A 13,938-nucleotide genomic window follows, 5' to 3' on the forward strand; every position below is an offset into this window, starting at 1 on the left:
ACCCGCCTCATGAATCCTCCTACTGAACACACACGTCCAACACGTCCAACATGTCCACACACAGACTCTTTAAATATTATATTATTGAATAAAACAAACTTTTCAACCTGAAAAAGAAACATTTTAAACAAAATGCCAAATATAACTCAAGGAGAAGATTAACTTGTCTTCATCAGCTGTGATAATAAAGTCAACGAGTCATGAGAAGTAATTAGAGGTTAATAATCATGTGAATAGTTCGTGAGTAGTTTATTCCTTCATTTAACTCTCAGTCACTTTTAATCATCGAACAGCAGCTTCACAAATACTTTCAGTTTCTGCCTCCGTTCGTCCTCAGACACCATCAAGCTGGAAAATGCTTCAGTATAAAAACTCTCTGCAGAGCTGATGTGTGCACGAAGCAGTAGAGCAGCAGCAGCAGCAGCAGCAGTAGTAGAGCAGCAGTAGCGCAGCAATAGAGCAGCAGCAGCAGCAGCAGCAGCAGTAGTAGAGCAGTAGCAGCAGCAGTAGAGCAGTAGTAGAGCAGTAGCAGCAGCAGTAGAGCAGTAGTAGAGCAGCAGCAGTAGTAGAGCAGCAGCAGCAGCAGTAGAGCAGCAGCAGTAGCAGTAGAGCAGCAGCAGTAGCAGTAGAGCAGCTGTAGAGCAGCAGCAGCAGCAGCAGCAGTAGTAGTAGAGCAGCAGTAGTAGAGCAGTAGCAGCAGCAGTAGAGCAGTAGCAGCAGCAGTAGTAGAGCAGCAGCAGCAGCAGTAGAGCAGTAGTAGAGCAGTAGCAGCAGCAGTAGAGCAGTAGTAGAGCAGCAGCAGTAGTAGAGCAGCAGCAGCAGCAGTAGAGCAGCAGCAGTAGCAGTAGAGCAGCAGCAGTAGCAGTAGAGCAGCTGTAGAGCAGCAGCAGCAGCAGCAGCAGTAGTAGTAGAGCAGCAGTAGTAGAGCAGTAGCAGCAGCAGTAGAGCAGTAGCAGCAGCAGTAGTAGAGCAGCAGCAGCAGCAGTAGAGCAGCAGCAGCAGCAGTAGAGCAGCAGTAGAGCAGCAGCAGTAGAGCAGCAATAGAGCAGCAGCAGTAGTAGAGCAGCAGCAGCAGCAGTAGAGCAGCAGCAGTAGCAGTAGAGCAGCAGTAGAGCAGCAGTAGATCAGCAGCAGCAGTAGAGCAGCAGTAGAGCAGCAGCAGTAGTAGAGCAGCAGCAGCAGTAGATCAGCAGCAGCAGCAGCAGTAGATCAGCAGCAGCAGCAGCAGTAGTAGTAGAGCAGCAGTAGAGCAGCAGCAGTAGTAGAGCAGCAGTAGAGCAGCAGCAGTAATAGAGCAGCAGCAGTAGTAGAGCAGTAGCAGCAGTAGTAGTAGAGCAGCAGCAGTAGAGCAGCAGCAGTAGTAGTAGAGCAGCAGCAGTAGTAGAGCAGTAGCAGCAGTACTAGTAGAGCAGTAGCAGCAGTAGTAGTAGAGCAGCAGCAGTAGAGCAGCAGTAGTAGTAGAGCAGTAGCAGCAGCAGTAGAGCAGCAGCAGCAGTAGAGCAGCAGTAGTAGTAGAGCAGCAGCAGCAGCAGCAGTAGATCAGCAGCAGCAGCAGCAGTAGAGCAGCAGCAGCAGTAGAGCAGCAGTAGTAGTAGAGCAGCAGCAGCAGCAGCAGTAGATCAGCAGTAGCAGCAGCAGTAGAGCAGCAGCAGCAGTAGAGCAGCAGTAGTAGTAGAGCAGCAGTAGCAGCAGCAGTAGATCAGCAGCAGCAGCAGTAGTAGAGCAGTAGCAGCAGTAGTAGTAGAGCAGTAGCAGCAGTAGTAGTAGAGCAGCAGCAGTAGAGCAGCAGTAGTAGTAGAGCAGTAGCAGCAGTAATAGAGCAGCAGCAGTAGTAGAGCAGCAGCAGTAGTAGTAGAGCAGCAGCAGTAGTAGTAGATCAGCAGCAGCAGTAGTAGTAGAGCAGTAGCAGCAGCAGTAGAGCAGCAGCAGCAGCAGTAGAGCAGCAGCAGTAGTAGTAGAGCAGCAGCAGCAGCAGCAGTAGATCAGCAGCAGCAGCAGTAGATCAGCAGCAGCAGTAGTAGTAGAGCAGTAGCAGCAGCAGTAGAGCAGCAGCAGCAGCAGTAGAGCAGCAGCAGTAGTAGTAGATCAGCAGCAGCAGTAGTAGTAGAGCAGCAGCAGCAGCAGTAGAGCAGCAGCAGCAGCAGCAGTAGAGCAGCAGCAGCAGTAGAGCAGCAGTAGAGCAGCAGCAGCAGCAGTAGAGCCGCAGCAGCAGATCAGAAGGTAAAATCTATGAAACAACTATAAGGAATGTGTCTCTGTGCTGGTGTTGAGCAGACGAGCGTCTGAGCAGCAGTGAACTACAGATTAGAGGATTATAGTGGATTATATCTGATGGGTCAGAATTGATCTGTAACTGGGACAGTTATCGTATCCAGGTCAACCTCATGTCACGTACAGCTGAACTCTCTCTGAGGAAGGCTTCAATCCTCTTACTGTGAAGAAGAATCAGATTTACCTTTAAAATGACTTCACATGTTAAAGTCACATGAAGCTTCCGGTTACCTGTGTGTTGAGTATGCTGCTTCACAGTTTGATTATTCATTGAGTTTAATATTGATAATGTATTGATCATATAGATGATAGTGGTGGTATACATTATGGGATGGCCGGCCGCCATGTTGGCTCTGACGTCCCGCCACTCTCCCTGCAGGAGGCGGGATCTCCTCTGGCATTCCAGCCGTCCTGTGTCGCGAGGCCGCACATGATTGGCGGAGCGCTCCGGGCTGAGCACCTTTCCACGCTTCCTATTGGCTGCTGCCGGGTGTCAATCACAGTATCCCGGCTCTATGGAAGGAGCTGAAACAAACCATAATAATCAGAGCGGCCATCTTTGCTGGGAGAGAGGGAGCAGCCACGGAAGGATCCGCAGCAGGAGGCGCAAAGCTCGGCTGCTGGCTGTCACTCGGTCCCGGTCCGTGAGGAGAACCGGTCCGGTGTTTGTGTGTGAGTGTGTGTGTGTGTCCGGTGTGGGAGCTAACAGCTAGCCGGGCCAGGCAGCTGTCCGTTCCCGGGAACAGCGCTCCGCCGGCGGCCTGCGGCTGCAGCTCGGCTCGGTCACGTTCTGTGTCACCGGAGCTGCTGGACTCTGACCGCGGATCGGTTCACCGTGCTGGCCGTGAGCTGTGTTTATAGGTTTATATTACTACCGGTTAGATACATGAAAATGTCCTCGTTAAAACCGGAGAAAAAGACGGTGTTTCTGTTAACTTTCACCCCGGAGAGGACCGCCTCATGCCGGCCTGAAGCTCTGCTCTGAGTCCGGGGAGGACACCTGAGAGCCGGCCTGAAGCTCTGCTCTGAGTCCGGGGAGGACACCTGAGAGCCGGCCTGAAGCTCTGCTCTGAGTCCGGGGAGGACACCTGAGAGCCGGGTGATGTTTCCCGGTGGTCCCTGTCTCTAACCCTGATAAACAACTTGTACCTGCAGCTCCGGGTCCAGGACTCACCTGCAGCTCCGGGTCCAGGACTCACCTGCAGCTCCGGGTCCAGGACTCACCTGTCTCCTCTTTATGGGATTAAAACTCAGATTAAACATATTTAACTTTGGATCCATCATGGGATCAGCGACCAAACTGGCCTTCAGTGTTTTCCTCATCTCCTGCTCCTCAGGTGAGTCTGCTGCCCTCACCTGTCACCTGACTACCAGTTAATACTAACTAGTACTAGTTAACCCTAACCAGTACTAGTTAGTAGAACATGTACTGTAGTACAGTTAGAGGTACTAGTACTTTACTGTAGTACAGTTAGAGGTACTTGTACTTTACTGCAGTAGTACTGTGTGTGTGTGTGAGTGTGTGTGCAGCTCTCATATATACACTATACATACATATACATATATATATAAATGTATATCTATATTATCTACTATTATTACTAGTTGTACTTTACTGTAATACAGTTTGAGGTACTAGTACTTTACTGTAGTACAGTTAGAGGTACTAGTACTTTACTGTAGTACAGTTAGAGGTACTAGTACTTTAATGCAGTACAGTTAGAGGTACTAGTACTTTACTGTAGTACTGTTAGAGGTACTTGTACTTTACTGTAGTACTGTTAGAGGTACTAGTACTATACTGTAGTACAGTTAGAGGTACTAGTACTCTACTGTAGTACAGTTAGAGGTACTTGTACTTTAATGCAGTACAGTTAGAGGTACTTGTACTTTACTGTAGTACAGTTTGAGGTACTAGTACTTTACTCTAGTACAGTTAGAGGTACTTGTACTTTAATGCAGTACAGTTTGAGGTACTAGTACATTACTGTAGTACAGTTAGAGGTACTAGTACTTTACTGCAGTACAGGTAGAGGTACTAGTACTTTACTGTAGTATAGTTAGAGGTACTAGTACTTTACTGCAGTACAGATTGAGGTACTAGTACTTTACTGCAGTACAGTTAGAGGTACTAGTACTTTACTGTAGTACTGTTAGAGGTACTAGTACTTTACTGTAGTACAGTTAGAGGTACTAGTACTTTACTGTAGTACTGTTAGAGGTACTAGTACTCTACTGTAGTACAGTTTGAGGTACTTGTACTTTACTGTAGACGTACTAGTACTTTGCTGTAGTACAGTTAGAGGTACTAGTACTTTACTGTAGTACTGTTAGAGGTACTACTACTTTACTGTAGTACAGTTAGAGGTACTAGTACTTTACTGTAGTACTGTTAGAGGTACTACTACTTTACTGTAGTACAGTTAGAGGTACTAGTACTTTACTGTAATACAGTTTGAGGTACTAGTACTTTACTGTAGTACAGTTAGAGGTACTTATACTTTATTGTAGTACAGTCTGAGGTACTAGTACTCTACTGTAGTACAGTTAGAGGTACTAGTACTTTACTGTAGTACAGTTAGAGGTACTAGTACTTTACTGTAGTACAGTCTGAGGTACTAGTACTTTACTGTAGTACAGTTAGAGGTACTTGTACTTTACTGTAGTACAGTTAGAGGTACTAGTACTTTACTGTAGTACAGTTAGAGGTACTAGTACTTTACTGTAGTACAGTTAGAGGTACTAGTACTCTACTGTAGTACAGTCTGAGGTACTAGTACTTTACTGTAGTACAGTTAGAGGTACTAGTACTCTACTGTAGTACAGTTAGAGGTACTAGTACTTTACTGTAGTACAGTTAGAGGTACTAGTACTTTACTGTAGTACAGTTAGAGGTACTAGTACTTTACTGTAGTACAGTTAGAGGTACTAGTACTTTACTGTAGTACTGTTAGAGGTACTAGTACTTTACTGTAGTACTGTTAGAGGTACTAGTACTATACTGTAGTACAGTTAGAGGTACTAGTACTCTACTGTAGTACAGTTAGAGGTACTAGTACTCTACTGTAGTACTGTTAGAGGTACTAGTGAAGCTATCGGGAGACTCTGATCACAGTTATTTAGTTTCCTGTGTTCAAAACTACAAAATATCTAATAAGTGTTTGATAATGTTCACATTGATCTCACGTCTGACCTCAGCTTCCATTGGTTGGCTCACATGTGGATGCGGTCGCCATGGTGACCTCACACTGAGTCCTTTCAGTTCTGTTTAGTTTGTAACGATGTTCCTAATCAATGAATCAGCTGTCAGTCAAGACTTGGACCCTTGTTGTCTCCTCAGGTGCCATCCTGGGCCGCTCAGAGACTCAGCAGTGTGTCCACTACAGCTACTCCCCCTCCCCCCCCTCCTCCTCCTCCTCCTCCTCCTCCTCCTCCTCCTCCTCCTCGCTGATGGAGGCTCGGGGGAACCTCAGCGTGGTCACGTGCTCCGGGGAGAAGGACAAGCGTCTGCACTGCTTCTCCACCTGGAAGAACGTGTCAGGTGTCGTTCAGGTGGTGAAACAAGGCTGCTGGTTGGACGACGTCAACTGTTACGACAGGTGAGTCCTGCAGCGTGTGTGTGTGTGTGATTAGTCTGGTTGTCGTGGAGACGGATCAGCTGCTTCACGATGATGTCATCATGATGTGTACCTGTTGGTTTTCTTCTTCTCTGACAGGAACGAGTGCGTGGAGAAGAAAGACGCTCCTGAAGTCTTTTTCTGCTGCTGTGAAGGAAGTCTGTGTAACCAGAGGTTCTCCTACAGCCCCCCCGACCTGCCCCCCCTCCCCAGTGAGCTCCCCCCCCCATCTACATATACATTCATACAGATACATGATAAATAAATAAGTTCATAAATGAGTTAAACTAGATTTAAAAGCAGCATCAGGTTTAAATTCAGACTGAACTCCGCAGCAAGACATCATGGAGGTTACGCCCACTTCAATATAATCAATATATTAAAAAAAGATCAATAAGAGAGGGAGGGAGGGAGGAAGGAAGGAGGGAAGGGTGGAAGAGGAAGGAAAGGAGGAAAGGAGGAAGGAAGGAAGGAGGGAAGGAAAGAAAGAAAAAAAGAGGGAGGAAGGAAGGAAGGAAGGAAAGAAGGAAGGACAGAAGGAAGGAAAAGAAGACAGGAATGAAAGATGGAAGGAAGGAAGGAAAAGAAGACAGGAATGAAAGATGGAAGGAAGGAAGGGAGGACGACACGAAGGTTATAGATAAATTCAGACTGAACTCCGCAGCAAGACATCATGGAGGTTACGCCCAGTTCAATATAATCAATATATTAAAAAAAGATCAATAAGAGAGATTTGAAATGACCAAAAGTAAGACTGAATGCTCCTGAAAATGTCAAATGGTGTAACCACAAAATGTCAAATGGTGTAACCACAAAATGTCAAATGGTGTAACCACAGTAGAATGATAGATATTACATATTAAACTAGTTGATGTGTTTTATTGAGACTTTACAGTTTTTAAGTTGAAACAGGTGAATGTATTTTGTGTTGTTGTAATTTAACAAACTGACCTTTTATTTTTTCTGTCCTTGCTTGTTGCCGTAGCGACGAACAAGCCGATGCCGGCGGCTCCGCCCCCCGTGCTGACGACCCTCATGTACTCGCTGGTTCCCATCATGGCCGTCACCGCCATCGTCCTCTTCTCCTTCTGGATGTACAGACACCACAAACTGGCTTACCCCCCCGTCCTGGTCCCTACACAGGTCAGACACACACACACACACACACACACACACACACACACACACACACTCACACTCTCATTCATATGAACTCAAACCTAAAATAGGGCCGTTTCCACTGAAGAAGTTCCTGGAACTATTTGAGTGACAGGAACTTTACAGGAACCTTCCTCTCACTCGGCCCTGTCAACCGCTGTGTCTCCACTGAGAGGGCCGAGTGAGAGGAAGTTCCAATCAGCACCGTAGAGTTTTTCGAGGCCGTTCGGAGTACCTACTCCGAGGCAGGGACTCGCTTAGCCCCTGTAAAACTTCCGGAACCCTGTCCTTTGGAGGCGGTTCCTGCGGTGGAGACACGAACCAACGGCCACGGCCCCGTAAAATTACCCCGAAGTTCCTGCGGTGGAAACGGCCCTAATGATTCGTAGGGTTTTCAGACTTTAATGAAACAGTTTATAATGTCAGTAAAGAAGCTTTGATTGATCTGAGCCCCCCCCTCCCTTACCCCCCCAGCCTGGAGCGTTTCTGTCAGATTCATCATCTCATTTCTTCTTCTGTTCTTTTAAAGCTTGTGTCTCAAACTGAATTTCTTCTTCTGCTGAATAAAAACTAGAAAAATAACAGGGTTCACGTTGACCTGCAGACAGGAAGTGGATATCAGAGGCTCACCGCACAAATAAAAGTCATTAAAAAAGAAAGAGTTGATGTGATGAGCTGCTTCGTTCTGATTTACAGTAATAAGAATAATAATTAAAGCTGCAAGCAGCGATGAATGGGCCCTCGCCCCCCCCCCCCCATGCATGGTTACAGATACAACAGGGCAGAGGTGTCAAACTCATCTTCATTCAAGGGCCACATACAGACCAATCTGATCTGATGTGGGCTGGTCCATTAAAAAGATGGAAGGAAGGAAGGAAGGAAGGGAAGACAGGATGTAAAGATGGAAGGAAGGAAGGAAGGAAGAGAAGACAGGATGTAAAGATGGAAGGAAGGAAGGAAGGAAGAGAAGACAGGATGTAAAGATGGAAGGAAGGAAGAGAAGACAGGATGTAAAGATGGAAGGAAGGGAGGGAGGATCGAAGGAAAGAGGAAAGATGGAAGGAAGAGGAGAGAAGACAGTAAGGAAAGAGGAAAGAAAGGGAGGAAGGAATGAAGGAAAGATTGAAGGAAGGAAGGGAGGAAGGACAGATGGAAGTAAGGAAGAGAAGACAGGATGAAAAGATGGAAGGAAGAAAGGGAGGATCGAAGGAAGGAAGGAAAGATGGAAGGAAGGGAGGAAGAGGAGAGAAGACAGTAAGGAAAGATGAAAGAAAGGAAGGAATGAAGGAAGGAAGAGAAGACAGGATGAAAAGATGGAAGGAAGGAAGAGAAGGAATGAAGGAAGGAAGAGAAGAGAGTAAGGAAAGATGAAAGGAAGGAAGGAATGAAGGAAAGATTGAAGGGAGGAGGGACAGACAGAAGTAAGGAAGAGAAGACAGGATGAAAAGATGGAAGGAAGAAAGGGAGGATCGAAGGAAGGAAGGAAAGATTGAAGGAAGAAAGGGAGGATCGAAGGAAGAAAGGGAGGGTCGGAGGAAGAAAGGGAGGATCGAAGGAAGGAAGAAAGGGAGGGTCGGAGGAAGAAAGGGAGGGTCGGAGGAAGAAAGGGAGGGTCGGAGGAAGGAAGGAAAGATGGAAGAGGACAGGAAGGAAAGTGGGCCGGATTGGACTCCTTGGTGGGCCGGTCCTGGCCCGCGGGCCGCATGTTTGACCCCCTGTAACGGGGCTTGGTGCTGGTCAGTAATAATGAGTGTGTGATGCGACGGGTGGTATGAGCTGTGTGTTTCTGTCTCCGCCTCTCCTCTGGAACCAGCACGCCTTTCACATAATGATCGAGGTAAGAGACCCGACGTCCTCCCTGCACCTCTGTGTCCCCGTTACGTTACCGTTACGTTACCGTTACCGTTACCGTTACTTTACTTTAACTTCAGTTTGACTCTGAGTTTGCATCTCTGTGCTGCACTCTGTGTGTCTCTGTGATCTGTGCATGACGTGGATCTGACAGAACGCATCCAGAGAGGGTTCACCCCCCCCACCGCTGCCTGATGCCAAAACCCACTGATACCAGAGCAGCATTATTATTACTACTATCCTTCTCATTATTATTATTATTATTATTATTATTATTATTATTATTATTATTATTATTGTTGGTGTTGTTGTTGTTGACCCCATTTTGTCTTTTTTATTTATTTATTTATTTTTTATGTGATCACAACTTAGGCATGGGTCGGTATGAGATTCTGACGGTATGATAACTTGAGGTAAAAATATCACGGTTTCACGGTTTTATGATTACGGCTATAAAATGTGATATTTTGAAATGTCTGTATTTAAAACCAAAAAAAAATGTTTTTTTTCCATTGAACAGTCTTTTATTTTTAGTAAATATGTATTTAAAATAAATAATAATAAAAATAACTGAATTATTTCTAAATAGATAATTAAAAAAATGAGTGCAGTCCTTTAACTGAGGCTAAACCTGCAACTCAAGTCACGACATCAATTTATTTTTTTTTGTGAAAAAAAACAAAAACAAAATGCAAATAAATGCAATCACTTAACCTGTGGATCAAGATCAGAACATAAAGAATAGACAAAAGTAAAAACACATCTAAGATAAATATAAATAAATGCAGCAGGAGCTTAGCTCACGATCATATAGGATGTATTTCCTCCTCACGCTGCTACTGTCCGGGACCTTCTTCCTCTGAGCCGCGGCCGTCTGTCTTTTTACGGTAGCCGAAGTATAAATACAGCCGACTTGGCGCTTTTTAGACGGGGGGAAAGTTCGGAGGGCTCGCCTCCTTCAGCCGTCATACAGCCTGCAGAGCTACCTGCTTGTAACAGCAACCGGAGTACGGGAGGGGTTGTACTTCACGCTGCAGCTGCACACGACCTGAGGGACCTCCACTCTCTCTCTGACCAGACGTCACATTAAAAAACCCGCTCATACCCACAGACTGTATCATACCGCAGACTGTATCATACCACAGACTGTATCACACCACAGACTGTATCATACCCACAGACTGTATCATACCACAGACTGTATCATACCACAGACTGTATCATACCCCAGACTGTATCATACCCACAGACTGTATCACAGACTGTATCATACCCACAGACTGTATCATACCCACAGACTGTATCATACCCACAGACTGTATCATACCCACAGACTGTATCATACCACAGACTGTATCATACCACAGACTGTATCATACCCACAGACTGTATCATACCACAGACTGTATCATACCCACAGACTGTATCATACCACAGACTGTATCATACCCACAGACTGTATCATACCCACAGACTGTATCATACCCACAGACTGTATCATACCACAGACTGTATCATACCCACAGACTGTATCATACCACAGACTGTATCACACCACAGACTGTATCATACCCACAGACTGTATCACACCACAGACTGTATCATACCACAGACTGTATCATACCCACAGACTGTATCATACCACACAGACTGTATCATACCCACAGACTGTATCATACCACAGACTGTATCATACCACAGACTGTATCATACAGACTGTATCATACCACAGACTGTATCATACCCACAGACTGTATCATACCCACAGACTGTATCATACCCACAGACTGTATCATACCACAGACTGTATCATACCACAGACTGTATCATACCGCAGACTGTATCATACCCACAGACTGTATCATACCCACAGACTGTATCATACCACAGACTGTATCATACCCACAGACTGTATCATACCACAGACTGTATCATACCACAGACTGTATCATACCCACAGACCACAGACTGTATCATACCCACAGACCACAGACTGTATCATACCACAGACTGTATCATACCCACAGACTGTATCATACCCACAGACTGTATCATACCCACAGACTGTATCATACCCACAGACTGTACCATACCACAGACTGTATCATACCACAGACTGTATCATACCACAGACTGTATCATACCCACAGACTGTATCATACCACAGACTGTATCATACCACAGACTGTATCATACCACAGACTGTATCATACCACAGACTGTATCATACCCACAGACTGTATCATACCCACAGACTGTATCACAGACTGTATCATACCACAGACTGTATCATACCCACAGACTGTATCATACCACAGACTGTATCATACCCACAGACTGTATCACAGACTGTATCATACCCACAGACTGTATCATACCCACAGACTGTATCATACCACAGACTGTATCAGACTGTATCATACCACAGACTGTATCATACCCACAGACTGTATCATACCACAGACTGTATCATACCACAGACTGTATCATACCCACAGACTGTATCATACCGCAGACTGTATCATACCCACAGACTGTATCATACCCACAGACTGTATCATACCACAGACTGTATCAGACTGTATCATACCACAGACTGTATCATACCACAGACTGTATCATACCACAGACTGCATCATACCACAGACTGTATCATACCCACAGACTGTATCATACCACAGACTGTATCATACCACAGACTGTATCATACCACAGACTGTATCATACCACAGACTGTATCATACCCACAGACTGTATCATACCACAGACTGTATCATACCACAGACTGTATAATACCACAGACTGTATCATGCCCACAGACTGTATCATACCACAGACTGTATCATACCACAGACTGTATCATACCCGCAGACTGTATCATACCCACAGACTGTATCATACCCACAGACTGTATCATACCACAGACTGTATCATACCACAGACTCTATCATACCCCCAGACTGTATCATACCCGCAGACTGTATCATACCCACAGACTGTATCATACCCACAGACTGTATCATACCACAGACTCTATCATACCCACAGACTGTATCATACCCACAGACTGTATCATACCCACAGACTGTATCATACCACAGACTGTATCATACCACAGACTCTATCATACCACAGACTGTATCATACCACAGACTGTATCATACCCACAGACTGTATCATACCACAGACTGTATCACAGGCTGTATCATACCGCAGGAACGGTGTGACGGAAAATTTTAGTGGTTTTGAAACCGTGACTTTTTCATACCGTGGTAAACCTTGAAACCGGTAACCGGCCCATGCCTAATCACAACAAATGAAATGAGGTGTTAGTTGTTTGACAGTGTTGTAATATATTGAGAGGATCACAGATGAAAGCTGCTTTCATCAGGACACACATGTTCAGAGACAGGAAGTGAACACGTCTGAACTGACTGTGATACAAGTTTATAAACAGCAGGAAGTGTCAGAAGAGTCCCATCAGTCTGTTGTTGGTTCAGGACTCACTCAGTCTGGTTCCTCCTGCAGGACCCGAGTCCTCTGCCCCCCTCCCCCATCCTGGGACACAAGCCTCTGCAGCTACTGGAGGTGAAAGCCAGGGGGCGCTTCGGCTGCGTGTGGAAGGCTCAGCTGCTCAGTGAATATGTGGCCGTCAAGATCTTCCCCATCCAGGTCTGTTCTGCACCTCCTCTGACACACTGCACCTCCTCTGAGACATTCACACCTCCTCTGAGATACTGCACCTCCTCTGAGACATTCACACCTCCTCTGAGACATTCACACCTCCTCTGAGACACTGCACCTCCTCTGAGACACTGCACCTCCTCTGAGACACTGCACCTCCTCTGAAACACTCACACCTCCTCTGAAACATTCACACCTCCTCTGAGACACTGCACCTCCTCTGAGACACTGCACCTCCTCTGAGACATTCACACCTCCTCTGAGACATTCACACCTCCTCTGAGACACTGCACCTCCTCTGAGACACTGCACCTCCTCTGAGACACTGCACCTCCTCTGAAACACTCACACCTCCTCTGAAACATTCACACCTCCTCTGAGACACTGCACCTCCTCTGAGACACTGCACCTCCTCTGAGACATTCACTCCTCCTCTGAGACATTCACACCTCCTCTGAGACACTGCACCTCCTCCGAGACACTGCACCTCCTCTGAGACACTCACACCTCTGAGACATTCACACCTCCTCTGAGACACTGCACCTCCTCTGAAACATTCACACCTCCACTGAAATACTGCACCTCCTCTGAGACACTGCACCTCCTCTGAGACACTCACACCTCCTCTGAGACACTCACACCTCCTCTGAGACACTCACACCTCCTCTGAGACACTGCACCTCCTCTGAGACATTCACACCTCCTCTGAGACATTCACACCTCCTCTGAGACACTGCACCTCCTCTGAGACACTGCACCTCCTCTGAGACACTCACACCTCCTCTGAGACATTCACACCTCCTCTGAGACACTGCACCTCCTCTGAGACACTCACACCTCCTCTGAGACATTCACACCTCCTCTGACACACTGCATCTCCTCTGAGGCACTGCACCTCCTCTGAGACACTGCACCTCCTCTGAGACACTCACACCTCCTCTGAGACATTCACACCTCCTCTGAGACACTGCACCTCCTCTGAGACACTCGCACCTCCTCTGAAACATTCACACCTCCTCTGAGACACTGCACCTCCTCTGAGACACTGCACCTCCTCTGAGACACTCACACCTCCTCTGAGACACTGCACCTCCTCTGACACACTGCACCTCCTCTGACACACTCACACCTCCTCTGAGACACTCGCACCTCCTCTGAAACATTCACACCTCCTCTGAGACACTGCACCTCCTCTGAGACACTGCACCTCCTCTGACACACTGCACCTCCTCTGACACACTGCATCTCCTCTGAGACACTGCACCTCCTCTGAGACATTCACACCTCCTCTGACACACTGCACCTCCTCTGACACACTGCACCTCCTCTGATACATTCACACCTCCTCTGAGGCACT

At 46.6% G+C, this 13,938-nt stretch overlaps 1 protein-coding gene across 1 annotated transcript in view; it reads left to right on the top strand.

Annotated features, from left to right (window-relative positions):
• Window positions 1-2,834: 2,834 nt before the first annotated feature.
• The window catches only part of acvr2aa (activin A receptor type 2Aa), a 15,149-nt gene continuing 4,045 nt past the window's right edge, over window positions 2,835-13,938 (top strand). The window contains exons 1-5 of the mRNA XM_053328232.1: window positions 2,835-3,608; window positions 5,612-5,870; window positions 5,988-6,100; window positions 6,874-7,031; window positions 12,426-12,569. Of these exons, the coding sequence (XP_053184207.1) occupies window positions 3,509-3,608; window positions 5,612-5,870; window positions 5,988-6,100; window positions 6,874-7,031; window positions 12,426-12,569 (774 nt within the window). The 5' untranslated portion in view covers window positions 2,835-3,508. The remainder of the gene's footprint in view (window positions 3,609-5,611; window positions 5,871-5,987; window positions 6,101-6,873; window positions 7,032-12,425; window positions 12,570-13,938) is intronic.

Source organism: Scomber japonicus, chromosome 11 (genome assembly GCF_027409825.1).
Source record: "Scomber japonicus isolate fScoJap1 chromosome 11, fScoJap1.pri, whole genome shotgun sequence".
NCBI lineage: Eukaryota > Metazoa > Chordata > Actinopteri > Scombriformes > Scombridae > Scomber > Scomber japonicus.